At 40.0% G+C, this 18,391-nt stretch overlaps 1 protein-coding gene across 2 annotated transcripts in view; it reads right to left on the bottom strand.

The window, feature by feature from the left end:
- Positions 1 to 11,153: 11,153 nt before the first annotated feature.
- SUCLA2 (succinate-CoA ligase ADP-forming subunit beta) overlaps positions 11,154 to 18,391 on the bottom strand; it is a 45,567-nt gene continuing 38,329 nt past the window's right edge. For both annotated transcript variants that reach the window (XM_019650859.1, XM_019650860.1), the window contains exons 9-11: positions 15,939 to 16,059; positions 15,384 to 15,472; positions 11,154 to 11,935 (exon numbers count right to left, since the gene is read on the bottom strand). In XM_019650859.1, coding sequence (XP_019506404.1) covers positions 11,861 to 11,935; positions 15,384 to 15,472; positions 15,939 to 16,059 — 285 coding nt within the window. In that variant the 3' untranslated portion in view covers positions 11,154 to 11,860. The remainder of the gene's footprint in view (positions 11,936 to 15,383; positions 15,473 to 15,938; positions 16,060 to 18,391) is intronic.

The following is an 18,391-nucleotide window of genomic DNA, read 5'->3' as shown; positions in this document are numbered from 1 at the left end:
GTAAATTTAAATTTCAAAAGTAAGCTGATGCAAAATTAGAGTTGGCTTTTCTCTCTCATAAATAAGACAAAGTTTCTTAGACTATTGGTCTGCTACTGGCATTATGAAAAAAATTTCTCCCTGAAAAACAAAGATTATGTGTGTCATCGAAATAATTTTCTTTGTTGAACTAAGGATATAAAAAGAAACCACATCGAGACTGGTAGGAGGAACAGAGACGTGAAATGAGCTTGCCCCAAAACTCTTTGTGGTGGTTGAGAATCAGGAGGGATATCTCAGCCATGGGAGTTCCCCCCAAAGGAGCAATGGACCCCATCCCCATCCAGACTTCCCAGCCTGGAGTATTAGTACAAGGAAGAGGAGACCCCACAATATCTGGGGATTCCAACCATCTGGGTGGGACGGAAGGCAGCAGGAAACCCAGGCATCCTTTTAAAAGGTCTGCACACAGATGCATTCACTTGCAGACACTCACCTTGAGCTCCAGCAGAGGGACAGCGACTCAGGGTGCATCACAGGCATATGGGGGGAGCGGGGGGTTGCAGACTGAGGTGTATGGCTTCAGTAGGAGGACTAGAGGATAGTGTCAGCATTTTCCTGGTGAGGGGTCCTTCTCCCATGCAGCCAGCAGGTGGGTGCCATCTTTCTTATGTAGAGCCTGCCCCCCAGAGGCCAAATCTGAATCTGATTGGCCTGGTGAGCTATGCTGTTCCACCTTGCTGACTCAGCTGGGACCCTGACTCACCCAACTCTTGCACAGCTGGAGGCACTTTCTCTGCACACAGCCAGCCCCACCTGCATTGCACTCTTCCTTGGAAAACTATCAGAGTCCGCAGGCCCCAGGCAGGTAGCAACTGGCCTCAGTGTGCTCTGAGACTGTTGCTGAGTAGCTCCAGGTTCAGCACTGTCACTAAAGCAGAGTCTACATTAACCTGGTGACCACAACTCTTCGCACTCTAGTGACTACCTGAGACTCTGCTTCACCCAACTTGCACACGAATGAAGCTTTATCAGTGGCTGAACCTTAAGGGAACCAGCAGTTGGCAGCAGGCCTTGGGGTGTCCTGGTGTTTTTGCGGAGCTACCCCAGGCCCAGTACTAGTGGCAGACATACTCAGTTCACAGCATGGCCTCTCCCACATGCCTCCAGGTTTAGTACAGGCAGCGAACAGCTGTGGATCACTTTGTAGCTCCTACCAGCTAGTCCCCAGCCAGTCAGAGGCAGTGGGTGACCTAAACCTGCACCAGAGCCCCTCACAAGAGGCCCCAGAGCCAACATACTTGGAGGTTGGCTTCAGACCACAGCAGAGCACTGCCCAATTAGCCCCACAAGCAGCACACACAAAGGGCAGTCTCAACAGGCATCAGAGCCCACTGGGGTGAATCCCAATCAGTGCGGTAAGCCCTCTGCACAGCAGCCCACAAGCTGTGGATGTGACCAAACCCCACAGCCAATCAGCCTGAGAGCCAATTCCTATCCACCAACATGCCAATAGCAATCAAGACTCAACTATAACAGGACAGCACACACAACCCACACAAGGGACACCCTGGAGCACCGAGAGCAGATGACCAGGGAGACTGTGCCAGGGCCCCACAGGGCACCTAGTACATGAGGCCACGCAGCCAAGACTGGGAGACATAACAGATCTACCTAATACATAGAAGCAAACACAGGGAGGTAGCCAAAATAAGAAAACAAAGACAGATGTCTCAAATGAAAGAATAGGAGAAAGCTCCAGAAAAATAGCTAAACAAAATGGAGGAAAGCAACCTATCAGATACAGAGTTAGTTCAAAATAATGGTCATAAGGATGCTCCAAAGGGAGGTGCGGACTTCCAAGCCCCCAAGTCGATACTGGCAGAAAGGAAAAGCAACTGACTGATGGAGCCTGAAGCCTCCACCGGCTCCAACACCTCCATCAACACCAAAGAGCCTCGGGTAATTTTGACGTGGCAAATAGGAAGGTTGAATTCTTACTTGATACGGGAGCCGCTTACTCTGTTCTAACCCAGTTTACTGGACCTTTGTCATCCAAACTTGTCTAATTACTGGGGTTGATGGCAAGCCTAAGACAAAGAGGTTCATGGACCCCATTAATTGTACGTTTAGAGATCACATATTCACCCACGGCTGTTAAATTACAGGACATCTCCATCTAGCCCACCTCTCCAGAGTTAAACCAACGTCTTATCAGATACAAGAGATTGCAAATTCCAGGTATACCTGTAAACATAGCGGACCTCACATATCTCTTCAAAAGACAATCCTGAAGGACCTCACTCAGGTGCCTGTCAGGAGACAGATAAGTAACAGTGTGGCGGACAGGCCTACTCTTTGCTCTCGCAGTTGCCCTTATTCTACTTGGTTTCTGTTGCTTTGCACAACCCCCTCCCCCAGGAAAAGAATTTCTGTGTCCCTGCTGATTTCATAAAACTTAACCCCTCTTCTACCATGGTGCTTTCCTGAGCCTCTATGCCCACTAGCTTTATCTGGGTCCTGCTTCTGGTCACTTAAGGAAACACCCACAATTGAGGGACAATAAGAGAAATACTCTAAAAAAATTTCTGATGTAATAGCTGAGGGCAATAGTCTCTCCAGCTACTGGATATGACATAAACAACCTCAAGACAACACTCCACTGGCCCTTGTTAGCCCTAGCCTACTCTTGTGTTGACAAGACTTTTGGACTCTTGGAGTCTTAAGTTTTCAAGAAATAATAGTCGCTAATTATAATGTCACCCAGACATGATACAAATGAGCTATATGCTTATTGCTAGCAAAAATACGCACAACAATTGGTCTCACTGCCCTTTGGGAGGATTTGTCTACCATGAGGCCACCCTTAAAAAATTTAACCCAGGCCTTAGAAAAACCAGCTACAAACACTGGAAAGGCTCTTAAGGAACTCAAGACCTCATTCAATTCCCTGGCTACTGTCATTATGATCAATAGGCTAACCTTAGACTGTCTTCTAGCAGAACAAGGAGAGGTCTATATAGTCATCAAAGGGACTTGCTGCACATACATTAACATGTCAGGGCAGGTTGAATTAAACATCCAAAAGATTTACAACCAGGCCTCTTGGTTACACGACTATAACCAAGGGACCCATCCCAATAAGATGTATTCAGTGGTTAAAATTGCAATCCCCAGCCTCACCTGGTTTTTAGGTTTTTCAGACCCCTAGTAGCTTTAGTTTTACTGTTAATGTTTGGCCCTTGTCTCATAATCTTCTTAACAAGTTTGTATCTTCCAGGCGACAACAATTTCATATGAGGGTGATGGTCTTACAAGACTTCCAGCCTGTTCCAATCCCAAACCAAAACCCACACCCTCGGCCCCTGGGCTTCAAGAACAGGCTTCCTTCCAGAGGTTTTTATTTCCCACAGGCAGGGACGACTGCCCTTTCTCAGCCTTGAGGAAGTTACAGAAGACGGATCTTCATCCTTCAACAACCCCTTAAGATTAAGGCAATAAAATCTCTGATGGGGGAAATAGTATAGGATGGAGGCATGAGGACTGTTTTCATAGAAGAAGGAACTCGGAGGCCAGACTCCAGGCCTGCTGCCTACATGCTGCCAGACACAGAGCTCAGGCAGACAGTACTCAGTGACACAGCAATCTCTCTGCAAGGCCAGAGATTCCATTGTTACCATCCCGGTAGTTACACCCACAGAAAGAAACACAGTCTGTGCTTTTCAAGAGTTACAAACCACCAACCTGCCCCTATTCTTCTTGCATCGTACTGGTTATAGATAAAGTTAATATTGTTCTTCTAGCCTCCTTCCCCTCACCCCCATACCAATGAATTTTTCATGGAAACAAAAAAACAACAACAACATATAAACCCTGGGCAGGGGATGGAGGGAGTCTCTCTTTTACAAGCGATTAGAGACTGCTACTCTATAGGGTGCCTTTGTTGTTTTACCTACTCTCTGCTAAATAAATGTACTTTTACTTTAAACTCTATACCAGCTCATGTTTGAATTCTTTCCTACACGAAGCCAAGGACTCTCCTTTCCTAGAACAGGAGAGTAACCAACACAGACTTTCTGCAAAGCAGTTCAGCAGCTGCCATGAAAATGTTAAGTCTAGTTAGCTTTCACACAGCGTGCTGAACGTGTGCGCCAGAGCACTCACCTCTGTTACTTGTAATGTTAAAAATGTGGAAACCAAACATCAATCATGTAAGACTGAGTTATGCAAAATGATGGCACATGCGCACATTCTCTTGTGTGTGCAGCTATTAAAAATGATGTAGCCATTAGACATCACGCCTAAGTGTTTGCTGAAGAAAAGCCCAATGTGGAACAATGTATATAATATGATGCCATTTACATAAAATTATATTCATATGTCTGCACATATGCTCATATGCAGAGAAGACCAGAAGAATGTTTACACACTGCTAACAGTAGTTGCCTCTGGGTTCTGGCATCGCAGTTGAATTTACTTGCCTTTGCATTTTCTGTATCATTGGGTTTGTCTGTCTGTGTTTTTTACAATAAGTATGTATCATTTTACCATTTTCACTAAAACAAAGGTCTCTTTTTCTAAAATGATGCTAGTGTCATCAAACACATACATCAAAAACAATAAAAAGATGCTTTTCTGCTTTTGGAACTGATCATAGGAATAATCACAAACTATTCAAGATTTGTCTCTAGTTTCCTTTTTTTTTTAAAGATTTTATTGGGGAATTGGGGAGGGGAACAGTGTTGGGCAATTGGGGAAGGGGAACATTGTGTTTTTCCATGATCTATCAGCTCCAAGTCAAGTTGTTGTCCTTCAATCTTAGTTGTGGAGGGCGCAGCTCAGCTCCAAGTCCAGTCACCACTAGTTGCGGGGGGCACTGCCCACCATTCCCTGTGGGAGTCGAACTGGCAACCTTGTTGTTAGGAGCACGTGCTCTCACCAGCTGAGCCACCCTGCCACCTGTTGGCAGCTCAGCAGCAGCCCAGCTCCGACGCAGCTCACTGGCCCATGAGGGAATCGAACCAGCGACCCTGTTGCTCCGGGTAGGAGCTCATGCTCTAACCAACTGTGCTGCACCCAGCCAGCCCTTTAATTTCCTTATGAAAGGTCCATCCCATCACCCTGACTCTGTCACTCAGAACTGCATGACTGTCTGGTCTTGACAGGTGGTCAGTCAGCTCCTACCAAAGACATTGATGGTGTTAGTGTTCAGTTAGCAGCATACAAACTGGACATAAAGCTCAGGCCACCCTGGCCCCAGCTCACTGAACTGATGGATTTCTGTACTAGCGTTCATTAGACTCTAGGGCACACAGCGCTCATGTGGCTTTTTGGATTAGTGGCAATCGCTTCACAAATTTACAAAGCTGTGAGTCCCATAATGTGGACTACAGATGAGTCAACGCTGAGCCTCTGAAGCCTAGGTGTCCGTTTACATCCTGCTTCCCACGTGTGTGTTTACATCCTCACAAAGTGGATGTGGTGGGGCTATTCTCGGTCCTACTCAAAATGTGATCTGTGGACTGATGCCAATCCAGAGAGTTCACAAACCTGCAAGACAATAGGCAGATATTTAAGAGAAAGCATTTAGAAAACTTTATAGCAATTTGAAAGAGCAATTTTGAGCTCTTGAATCAAAAAAGCAAAGAATTAGGTCTTATATGTTCTATGCCTTTTTATGCTTAATTTCTCTGCTTCATTCGCTTTTCTAGTAGTTGTTTTTATTGTATGTTATAAAAGAATCAGTCCATGATGGATTAGAAATTTTAAAATTTCTAATTTTTAAAAATGGCCCTTGACCTCAGTTTGAGAGGAGTTGGCTTATAATTAATACACCGCAGTAGGGGTGTATTAGGATGTTAAGTTTCCCATTGCTGCCATAACAAGTCACCACCAATTTAGCAGCTCAAAACAACACAAATTTATTATCTCCCAGTTCTGTAGGTCAAAAGCCACAGTGAGCTTGTTTGGTTTCTCTGCTCAGAGTCAAAATCAAGGTGTTAGCCAGCTATGCTTTCATCAGGAGGCTCTGCTACATCAAGAATCTGCTACAGATGCATTCCAACATTAGCAAAATCCAGTTCCTTTCATTGTAGGACTGAGATCCCCATTTCTTTGCTGGTTGTCAGCTAAGGGTTGCCCTCAGCTAAAGGTTTCTCTCTGGTCTTTGCACATGGACTCCCACACCTCAGAAGCAGTTAACCGTGCACCAAATTTTTCTCACACTTGGAATTTCTCAAGTTCTCCTTTAGCTGCCTCTCTCTTGCCTCAAATTGGAGACTGTTCTCTGCGTTTAAGGGCTCATGTGTTTTGACTGGGCCTTGTTACCACCCCCTGAATATTTATATTCCCCCCAAAATTCATATGTTGAAACCTAATGCCCAATGTGATAGTACTTGTAGGTGAGGCCTTTGGGAGGTGATAGATCATGAGAGTGGAGACCTCATGAATAAAATGAGTGCTCTTTATGAGACCCCTGAAAGCTCCCTCACCCCTCCTACCATGTGAGTACACAGCGAAAAGGGGTCACCTATAAACCAGGGCACTCAGTAGATGCTGAATCTGCTGGTGCCTTAATCTTAGACCTCCCAGCCTCCAGAATTGGGAGAAATAAATTTCCCTTGTTTATAAGTCTATGGTGGTTTGTTATAGAAGCCCAAACGGACTAAAACAGGCCTATGGGGATAACCCAGGATAATCTCCCAATGTTCAGGTGCACAGTTTTAATCACATCTGCCAAGTCCCTTTGCCATATGTTACATATGCACAGGTTCCAGGAACGAGGGTGTGGACATCTGTAAAGGGGCCTTATTCTGCTGACCACAGGCAGAGCACCGTGAAGTCCAGAGTCCTCACATACTTGCTTCTTCATGTAGGGGAACGAAAGGCTAACGCCAAAGGAATGAAGGCTATGATGGAATGACAGTGGAGATGACGTGGAGGGCAAATCCAACTCCTATAAGAAGCTGGATCCTGGGAAGGTGGGCCCTTCCTGTCTCATTTTCCAAGAGGGCCACTTACTGAATAAGACGCACCATCAGTGAAGATATCAAGTGAAGGAAGGCAAGTGGGGGTGGCATGCATGGCAGGGCTTCCTCTCCACTAAACATGAAGGGGAGGCAATACACAGAAAAACAATGGACACACAAGACTTGAGGAAATGAAAAACAGAAGCTGGTTACTTGTGAAGAATCGAAGTTGTCCATGGTCATATCTCCTTGTAAGGCGAAGTCATGAATTTTGACAAAGGCCCTTAAATTTCTTCACAGTGGAAAAAGCTGACAGAGCTGGCTTTTTGACAAGGAGAACAAAGACTACAAAGGATTCATGCTGAGGTAGTAGGTCAAAGCCTGACACTCAGGGACACATGGCTTTATTATCTCAAGTCACGTCTGTGTCATCGTGGGCACTCTATCTCCCAGTTTCTCTTCTTCAGGCTGTTAGTTTGGACACCAACTTTTAAATCATTATTATTTTATCACTTCACTTTCACCTCTTCGTTTTAAATCAAACTTTAAGCAAAAATTGATTTACCAACCTTTTATATTTTGTCATTTTATGTTGCAAACCTCTAGATCTTATTTCAGTTTTTTTTAACCACCACACGATAAATTACATAAATCTGAAAATTGATTTTTCCACAGGACTTTTTTTACCCCTTTATCTTTCAACAGGACCAAAGAGCATGATTCTAATTACAGGCCTGCACATCTGCCCCATGGCCTGCTAACATTTACATCCATAATTTTAAAGTTTCTTTAAATAGAATTACTTTGCCAGACAGAAACAACTCACCAAAATATTAACAGTGTCAATGTCCTGCTGGGGTTGTGAGTATTGGTTTCTCGTTTTTGGTTTTTGCTTGTTTTCTCCCTTAATGTGTGGATTTTTAAAATCCCATCTGCTACAAGTGCCAGTATCTCTCATGCTTACTATCCTCGCTTCTGCAACTGTGAAGTTGATCTAATAGTCAAAATTGGTTATAGTCATCCCCCCTTTATCTGCAGGGGACACGTTTCAAGACGCACAGTGGATGGCTGAAACTGTAGATAATGCCGAAACTTAAATATATTTTTTCTTATACACATACCTATGATAAAGTTTCATTTATAAATTAGGCATAGTAAGAGCTTAGTAAAAAAAAACTAATAATAAAACAATAATATGCTGTAATAGAAGTTATGTAAATGTGGTCTCTCTCTCTCCAGTAATGTTTATATTTTTCAATCCAAACCTATTCCTGAATCTGTGTAACCATACCTTACTTCAGTAAATGGCTTGGTGTCTCATTTCAACCCTTGCTGAAGTCTTCATGCAGGTTCAATGCTTTTCAGGGCAACACACTGCCATCAATTGGAACACATTTGCTGTTCATCTTCCACCCACAAATTTAATGCCTTTTCTATCTTAACCAAGCACTTATCACTCACTGTGCCCTTTTGCAGTTTAAGATGCAACAGCAAAACTGCCATAAATTTTTCTTCACAATTTCACAAACATTTGTTCTTACCATAGATATCAGCAACCTCAACATACATTTTTTTTTTCATTTCTTATTAAGTAGAGAACTTTCACCTTTTCACTTAAAGCAAGCATTTTATGGCTTTTCTGTGGCATATCCAAATTGCCAGCATCATTACTTTTGTGCTTTGGGGCCGTTAAGTAAAATGAGTGTTACTTGAATACAAGTCCTTTGATGCTGTGACAGTCACTCTGATAACTGAGGTGGCTACTAAGTGACCAACAGGGCAGGTAGTGATGGCCAAGTGACCAGTGTGGATGCACTAGACAAAGGGATGATTCACATCCTGGGCGGAACTGAATGGAAGGAATTTATCATTCTACTCAGAATGGAGTGCAAGGTTTATGAATTATTTCTGGAATTTGCCATTTAATATTTCAGACCGCGCTTTACCGTGGGTAACTGAAATTGTGGAAAGTGAAACCCCAAATGGGGGTGGAAGCGACTGCATATTCTATGTAGGTGGGGGCGACTGCATATTCTATGTAGAAACTGGAGTTTATATGGATCAACTCCACTATAACTTGGAGAGCTCAAATGTTAGAGTGGGCTTTTTTTTTTTTTTTCCACAGAAATCAGATAGGGCTACCTGGAAAAAGCATCAAGCATGTATAAAAAATATTCATGGGTATATGTGTGCTTGAGGGATGAGGTGGGAGGGTGTATTAAGTAGCTACCATCCAGTTGTTTGAACTCTCATCTCCATTCTCCCCAAAACTGTGACTCCCTCCTCTGCCATCATGCTGTCATCATTCTAACCTAGATTAGTTACATCCTGTTTCATTCCCACTGGATACTTTTTAGTCTTCATGTTACTTCTCAGTTGTAGTTGATGCTATCAATCACTCTAACCTTGAAACATTCTCTCCTTGCCCAACAGTCACATGCTGCTGCCTTAACATTTTGGTCAAGGACAGACCACATATACAATGGTGTTCCCGTAAGATTATAATGGAGCTGAAAAATTCCTATCGCCTGTTGACATCAGAACCATTCTATTGTCGTAATACAATGACATTACTCACTCATATTTCTGGTGATGCTGGTGTAAACAAACCTACTGTACTGCCAGTCATAGAAAAGTATAGCACATGCAATTGTGTACAGTACATACTTAATAATGACTGTCACTGGTTTATGTATTTACTGTACTTTTTAACTGTACTTTCTTATAGTTTGCTGTAAAACACTATGCCATGTTATGCCAACAGCAGCTTCATGTATTTTGTGTTTATTGCAGCTCTTGATTGTATCATTTTCTCCTGTACTTGACTTAGTCTTGTTATTTTATAAATTTAGCATAGCCTAAGCGTAGTGTTTATGGTAAAGTCCACAGTAATGTCCCCTAGGCCTTCACATTCACTCACTGACTCACCCAGAGCAACTTCCAGTCCTGCAAGCTCCACTCATATGTGCCCTATGCAAGTGTCCCATTTTTTCTTTTATACTGTACTTTTACTGTGCCTTTTCTGTTTAGATATACCAATACTTACCATTGTTACTATTGCCTACAGTATCCAGTACAGTATCCAGCCTAGGAGCAGTACCATATAATCTAGGTGTGCAGTAGGCTATAGCATCTAGGTTTGTGTGAGTGCATGCAATGATGTTTGCATTGTGAAAAAAATCACCTAACGATGCATTTCTCAGAATGTATTCTATCATTATGTAACCCATGACTCTATTATGCACAAATAACTTAAACACTAATATTACCAATAGTCTGTATTATGTCCTCTCTGACATACCAAGCATTGTTTTTAATTCCTGACTAGACCCGAATTAACAAATGCCAATCTTTTCTGAGCCAATCATTTTCTAACATTCTTTGGAATGAATTGTTAAAAATTAAAAGCTAAATGCTTGGACTTCTAATTATAACTACAACAATTTTAAATGGTTTAATGGCTTTGATTTAATCTTTAACATAGGCAGGGAAGATAGATAAGCAGGCAGGTAGATAGATAATCAACTGACAGATAATGATATATGCATAGTTGGTTTAAATACGTATTTTATATGTTCTATCTATATAATTTCTCTGTCTCTCTCCCTCTCCACTAAATAAGTCTAGCAAGGATGAGAAAGGAGCTAAGGAAACCAAGGTACATTGAAATTTAGAAACTTGCCTACACTCATATAGCTAGTAAGCAGTGGAGCCAAGATTCAAGCCAGATAGTTTCCTTGCACATTCTGTACTCATAAGCACTGCACTACGCTGCCTCTCATCTTACATACATCTGCTCACAATTGAAGAACATCAAAACAAGTAGCTGTTTTCAAATTCATCAGTATGGTTACATAGTCCACTGCCTGGCTGATACTGCCTTCCATGGTATTCCCATTATTAATAGTTAAATATCAACTGTTCTATGCAGTGGTCAATACACACACACACACACACACACACACACACACACACACACACACTCACACACACACACACAGACATGGACACAAAGGACAATGTATTATCTTTGGAGAAGGTACAAGATGGCACACACCTAAACAGTAGAATTCAAGTGAAATATCTGTAGGTAGCCTTATACTATATAATGGCATGCCCCAATACATGATCTACAAATCAGCTCCTAGATGATGAACATCACCTTCTACTGTGTTTACTGAAAAAATAAAAAAACATTAATCCAAATCACATTGGGAGATTTTTATTAACTTAAATTGACATTGTTAATTTTGTCTGCCAAGTCCTTAGGAAATTTACCTTTATTTGAAACAAACCTACAGGTTCTCTTCAACAGCACAGGATCATGAAGACTTGCAATTATAGGTGTTTTGTAATGATTAAAACAATGTTCAAATAATTGACAAGTTACTTCACTGAAATACTTAAAACAATATTCTGGGGAGTGTTTGAAAGCTCTGTTTATAAATAGTGATTGATATATTTACTTAGGCATTTGGTGTTGAAGATAAACACTTCTTATATAAAACATTGTTTTAATACATTGCTCTTCTAACGAGGCTAGTTATTAGATATATTTCTAACACTAAAAAGAATAAAGCTTTGTCTTCATATTTGTTTTATTCATGGGACATATCAGTGAAGAATGTTGTATCCAACAATAATAAGCTGTCATACTGCAAGTGACATTCTGTAGAAGTGAAAAAGGCTGCAACAAGACACTAGATAACTGCATTACACGTTCTTTATACAAACAGCTCATTCTCAACAGTAGTATTAAATGCAGACCAAATGTTTTGTAAAGTTTTGATGCCTAGGTGGCAAGCACAATCTTCACACGCTAAAGAGAAAAGGAATAATAATAATACAGAACACAGTACTTTTTAATGATTATAGCGCATTTAACACCTTCAGCCATCCACTGGGTTCTCAGTTCAGATTGGCAGCTGAAATTTCACGTCCACCTGGGCTTGCTTGGCTAAGTTCACTATTTCAGAGAGCTTTACAACCTGAAAGGAAAAAAGAAACCATCTGTCTCTATTTTCACATAAATCAGAACTATTGGTCAATGTGAAATGCACATTCAATCTTTTTCATTTAAAACATCTGGGCTATTCTGACATCATTATAAATCACTTCACATTTTTATAAGCATTTGCCACTCAAATCTGACACTCTTCATAACCCATACTTCAATACCTTCAATACTATATATAAAACTGAAGGTACTGAATATATATATATGTATAGATCTCTTTTTTATTGCCTAAATTTTATCTATTGTAAAGATAGAAACAGTGAGTGTCTTAGTTGGATGCTACGCAATGCAAACCACATCTAATTAGGTTTGTTAGTTTGTGTGCTAAAGTATACAATCTTACAATACTGGGATGGGAGTTTGGGTCTAGCAGTTAGTATTCTACTTTGTCAGTAAGTTAATAATCAATCTGAATTCCAATGTTCTCCCTATAATCTGTCTGAGAATATCCAGTTGGTACCATACAAAACAACTTACAAATTAAACATGTGTAAAACCAAACAACAAATTCAGCTTCTCTCCTTCCTAGTAGAGTAGTTAAGACAAGGTATTCAAGTTAGGTACCTTGGGTTCAAATCCCACACTGACACTTGCGGACCTGAGTAAGTTCATTTACCTAGCCTCTGTTTCCTCATCTATAAAAATAAGATTATATCATCAACCTCATATTAAATGAGATAATATTTGAAAAGCTTAGCATTGCAAGCACAATCAATACTTAATAAATGGTAGCAGCTGCTAATATCACTATGTTATTATTGTCATGAGTTCCATAATCTCCTGGTCAGTACAAAAACACTGCAGTCACAACTTAAATCAGCTGCTCACTTTTACCTTTCATGGTCTATTTGATCAAGGTCCTATTGATTCTTCTCCTTTCTTTCCATGTCCACAAAGCTTTTCTTAATTCAAGTTCTTATTGCAAACAATCATATTTTCAGAGAAAAATCATAACCTATCCATTACCTTCACCTCACCTCACATCTAATTATTGCCCTAGCCAGACCCCTACTTTCTCTCACTTTTCCCTTCAACAATTTATTCCACATCTCCAAGTCAAAACAGGCTTTCTGGAATACTCTCTCCCTACCATTCCCTTGCTCAAAATCTTAATTTAAACTCAGGATTCAGTATAAGATCTTCTATGTCTGAATTTTATTTACTAATAGGTACTTTCCCAGAGTATGTCCCAAAGGATATAAAATTATTCTTATGACATGATATCACATTAATTCAACAAATCTCAAAAGTCTATTAATGATTAAACCATATAGCCCCAACGAGTATTCCATGAAATGTCTATAAATGTAGGTGGGAAAGAATCCAAAGTTCTCATTTAGAAACATCTCTGTATCTACTATGGAGTATACTCCAAGATACAATGTTAATTAAAAGAAACGAGGTAAATAAAATACATGTGACAATCATATAATATGGGAAAGTGGACAGATATGTGTGTGTGTATACACATACATACATGTTATTTATACAAACACACACACATACATATATATTTGCTTGTGTTTTTAAAAAGTGAAAGGATGAACCAAAAACTTCTTAAAAAAAAAAAAAAGATGGTTACCTATGGGGAAGGAAGAAACAGTAATAGGTATAAAAGTTAGATTCTCTGAATATACTTTGTTTTATAGTTATGACTTTGAAACCACATGTTTATATAATATAAAACATTTTTTAAATGAATAGCAATTCCTTAAAAAATTAAATGAAATATCAAGCTGGGATAAAACATACAGAGAACAATTTTATGTGAATTTTAAAATCTAATAAGTTTTAAGAATATTTCACATGACAGAAAGAGCTGCACATACAAATCTTAAACTGCTTTCAGTAACCATATTGTTGGTATTATTACTGTGTAACTCTCATGTCTGCTCTGAGGGACAAAGTAAATGAATATTTACATGTATGCAATATGGCATGGGAGAAGGGAGGAAGAGATATGAGATAAGAAAAGACCTGTACTCCTGGATTTGCACTGGAAATATTAGTATGTACAAATGTGTTTATCTCTTTAAAAAATACATACTTTCCTAGATTTGCCACTTAAAAAACCTAGAAACAATGAACAACCTCTAATCCCTTAGAGCTCAAATTATAGTCTCTAAATATCATTTGGCTGATTCTAGTCCAGAACCAGAAATGTAGGGATGAGCCTGAAATAGCTCATCATACCAGAAAGCCTATCACAAGGCCTGTGAGAAAGGCTCAGGGGTCAGCTTGAAGAGGTTCCCACTGACCAAAGATGGGATGATTTGAGCATCAATAAAAATTACTGAAATGGACTGAACCACATCAAATATGTTTAAATCAACTGAGTGTAAAATAGGGCATGCACACACACACACATACCCACACACACACTCCTCTAAAAACAAAAAATAAGAAACAAAAAAGCCTAGGTCACTTTTGGACATAATGGAACAAATTCATTATTTTGAAAAGTTATCAATAAAAGCAAAGAATCAAGTAATTATCTTGCTTTCCCTATGCAAAATTTACTTCATGATAATAAATGGTTGATAAAAGGGAGTTTCACTTTTTATAAGTATTCCATATAATAAAGACTGACAGAAATAGAGTATTACCACTTGCATAAACAAAATATTGGATCGAATATGTTAACTGTCAATGACTGCCAGTATCACAAAAAGAGAAACAATCTGACATTAATTATATACTTCCTTGAAATTACACAACACCAACTATAAAATATTCTTGCTCCCTGCTCCCAAATATCAAACACATATGATCAAGCCTACTGACTGAACTACCAGTTTATAGGAAATATAGGGATAGAGGACATCCCAGGGATATAATCATTAACATCTAGACTATGGAAACACTACAAGACCTCAACCTGGCTTTTTCAACAAATAAACTCCAGCAAAGATTTAAAAAAAGGGAAAATCTACAGATTAAGAGAAATTAAGTAACATTAACCAACTGCAATGCACAGATTTATTTTGAACCTAATTCTAACAAAGAACCTAGACAAAATATACTCGAGAGAATCAGGGACATTTCAACGCTGACTAGATTAGATTATAATACCACTACTGGACCTGAAACAAGTAGCAATAATTCCTTTATATCATTGTCAATACATTTATTTTTTATAGATACACGATGGCAGGTATGAAATGATATAATGTCTGGAGTTTGCTTCAAAATAATGATGGACAAGGAAGGAAGTAGATAAGAATACAGATGAGACAAGATTGGGCATGAGCTGACAATTGTTTAAAATGGATGATAGGTAATATGGTGTTCAACACTCCTAGTATTTAGCAGAAACATGCATTATTAGCAATAACAGCTGGTTCATTTTAGAATCTAAGTGTTTACAAATCCTTTATACACTTTGCAAATTTGTCCTTAGATTAACATAGCCTGTTTACCATTTTAGCAGCTTCATCCAAGTCATCACAAGCGAGAATTTTAAGTCCACTGTCCGTTATCAGTGCCTTAGCATCATCAACTCGTGTACCTGGTAATGAGTTATGCAAATATAAAGAGGTTTTAAATTTCTACACAAAAACATTAAAAATGTTTGTCACCATACACAAGTATAAAATTTCCACAGAAGAGTACTTCTATCATTTAATGTAATACATGTTCTAAACCAAAGAAAATACTGTAGAAACTTAGGAGTTACTGCGGGAAATACTATGCCTTACCATATCAATGGTAATTCAGGCAAGTCAGAATTCAAGACAAAGCACAACAAACAAACAATGTATTAGATCATACAAAGCAAAATTATGAACAATTTTGTTCCAATGTTAGCAGTTTTTTTAAACCTATGTTTTTAAAATTTCCTATTATATAATAATTTCACTTAAAAGATACAGTTATGTGAAAACTATACTTCAAAAGAACTGAACTCCTTGGAATTATAAACTTTTAAGCAATTAGAGTTCATGGAACAATTGCAAGATATCTGTTATACTCACCTTGTAACCGTACCACAATAGGTATTTTAATTTCCAAGTCCTTTACTGCCATGACTATGCCCTGTGCAATAACATCACACCGCATGATTCCTCCAAAAATGTTGACCAGAATAGCCAGTACCTGTGTGAATAAAATGTTCTTAGTAGATTAAAATTTTAAAGGAATGAATGCGTACGTGTCCTACGTTCCCACGAAAATACTAGGATTTGTACCTTATGATAAAAATTAATTCCATGGAAACATTTTCAGACCAAACAGCCATACCCTCTGTGGCTCATCACTGAAGTCTGTGCAGTCCACCACACACCAGAACCCATGTTCCCCGCTCCGGGTAATTCCAACACCTGGTTCAACTCTCTTCTCTCTTGTCCCATATGAAAAAGTCCTCCTGATCGCACTTATTTTTTTCCTACATTAAACATAGCCATTCACCAACATGACTATCCCGGGTAATAGTGTAAGATGATGCTGCATGCAAGATCTCCAACTCAGGGTTCTTTATATCACCTCTTCTTCATTTATCCCCACCAACTCCATCAACTTTTCACATAAACCAGGCCCTCAAAATCACTCCACTTCTGTATGCCCACTCCTGGCTACACATCACATCCAACCTCAGGGTCTGTTTGGGTTAGCATTCCTTCATCATCACACCGATAATCTGCATTCTCTCTCTTCTTTTATCCTTTATAAAAAATATGCTTTTATTTTTTAAAAAGAGGCTTAGTTCATTCAGCTACCCCAGAGCTTCTCAACCAGTGAAACACAAATGGGTTACAGACACCAAGACACTGTTCCCCTCAACCTTTAGGGCAGCTAGGAAGGTTCCAGGACAGCTGGCACCTCTGGGCCAGTGGCCTCTGACTACAAGCAACCTTCTCCACCTGCCTCCTAGGTCCCATTGAAATACCATTTTCTGTGAATGCCATGACATTAAAAAAGGCTGAGACACATTGAGCTGCACTATGCATTCCTTATCTTTACCATTATTATTTCTAGAAATGAAGGTCTAGAAATTATAATGGGCTAGCATTCATAGTGGACTCTGGCACTCTCTATCTCCCTCTCTCCCACCTCATTCTGGAGAGCTGCAACAGGCATAAGGCATCATCTAACATCCTAGCCTTAAAGTTACAGGATCTCTACCATATCACTGTTACCTCCAGTCCATTTTAACTAATTAGTTGACCAGAATGGGTATCTCTAGAATATCAAATATGTAAGTCCCACTCTCTGCTCAACCTCCTCTCCTTTCACCTTTAACACCTTTCATCTCTCACTCCGTCAAACCCAATCTTTTCCTCTTAAAAGCCTCTATCCAGTCCCTCAAGCCCTTTCCAATCTCCCAGTCTATCAGCTCTCTACCAGCCTGACTTTCCTCACTACAGAGCCTGGCTGAGCAATTCAATGATCCTGTCGTGTGCACGCTCAATTCTCTCCAACCCAGTCTACCTACTCTGCCGTCCCAATTCAAATAATGCATTCTTGGATGCTTCAGCCTATTAGTTTGTCCATTCCAACTTCAAAAAAAAGCAAATCAGTAAAAACAAACAATAAAAACCACCCTGAAACACTAGTATAACCTGAAGAGCAGTATAATCATTCATCAGCAATCCTCTCCTTAATAGGCTGCCTCATCCCTTTCCCTCTCTTCATGAGCCTCCCATCCCACTTCAGCTTTAGCATATGATCTTCCTGTCTCCAGTAACACCTCCAGCCAGCTAGAACAAGCTCATCTTCTTGGTCTTCTGAACAAACAAGCAAACATACACTGCACAGCTCTCCTCAACTCTACCTCCACTCACCTGCCAACACTATGTCCTTCTGTGCCTTCACAAAGAACACCCCAAAAGAGGAATCTCTCCTGATGTCTCCACTCCCTCAGTTCCCAATCACAACTCCATCCATTACAGCCTGGCCTCTGCCGATCCCTACTACTCTTACCAAGTTCCACAATCATCTCCTTCAGTGCTTATTCTCCCTGGTTGCTCCTGCAGCACCTGACACCGCTGCTCATCCCCTTAATTCTCAAAACTCTTCACCCTGGCCTTCAGTGTCACCAGTCTCTCCTGATCTGCAACTATCTCTGTCAGTTTGTTCTCTTCTTTTACTAATTTATCTCATCTCTCCTTCTTTATTCACTCCTTCACACTGTGAGGGGAGAGAAAGGTGAAGAGCCAGGTTCCATTATTGGTTTCCTCATCTCACTCATACGGGTCATCTCACCAACTCCTAATACTTCAACTTCTCTCAATATACTGAGGACTCTCAAATACACATTCAACCATTACAGAAGTATAATATCTTTATAACTGTCAACAAGACATGGTCACCACAATTCAAACTTAACATATTCATTCAGAAATACGTATTTCTCTACATTGCCTCTGATGGCACAAAGGCATCACACCCAATGATTCTCCTCAGCCAAAAGTCCTAACCAACTACCGGA

Source organism: Hipposideros armiger, unplaced genomic scaffold (genome assembly GCF_001890085.2).
Source record: "Hipposideros armiger isolate ML-2016 unplaced genomic scaffold, ASM189008v1 scaffold_148, whole genome shotgun sequence".
Lineage (NCBI taxonomy): Eukaryota > Metazoa > Chordata > Mammalia > Chiroptera > Hipposideridae > Hipposideros > Hipposideros armiger.
Note: the sequence above shows the minus strand (reverse complement) of the source record. Positions and strands in the feature narration are given on the sequence as shown.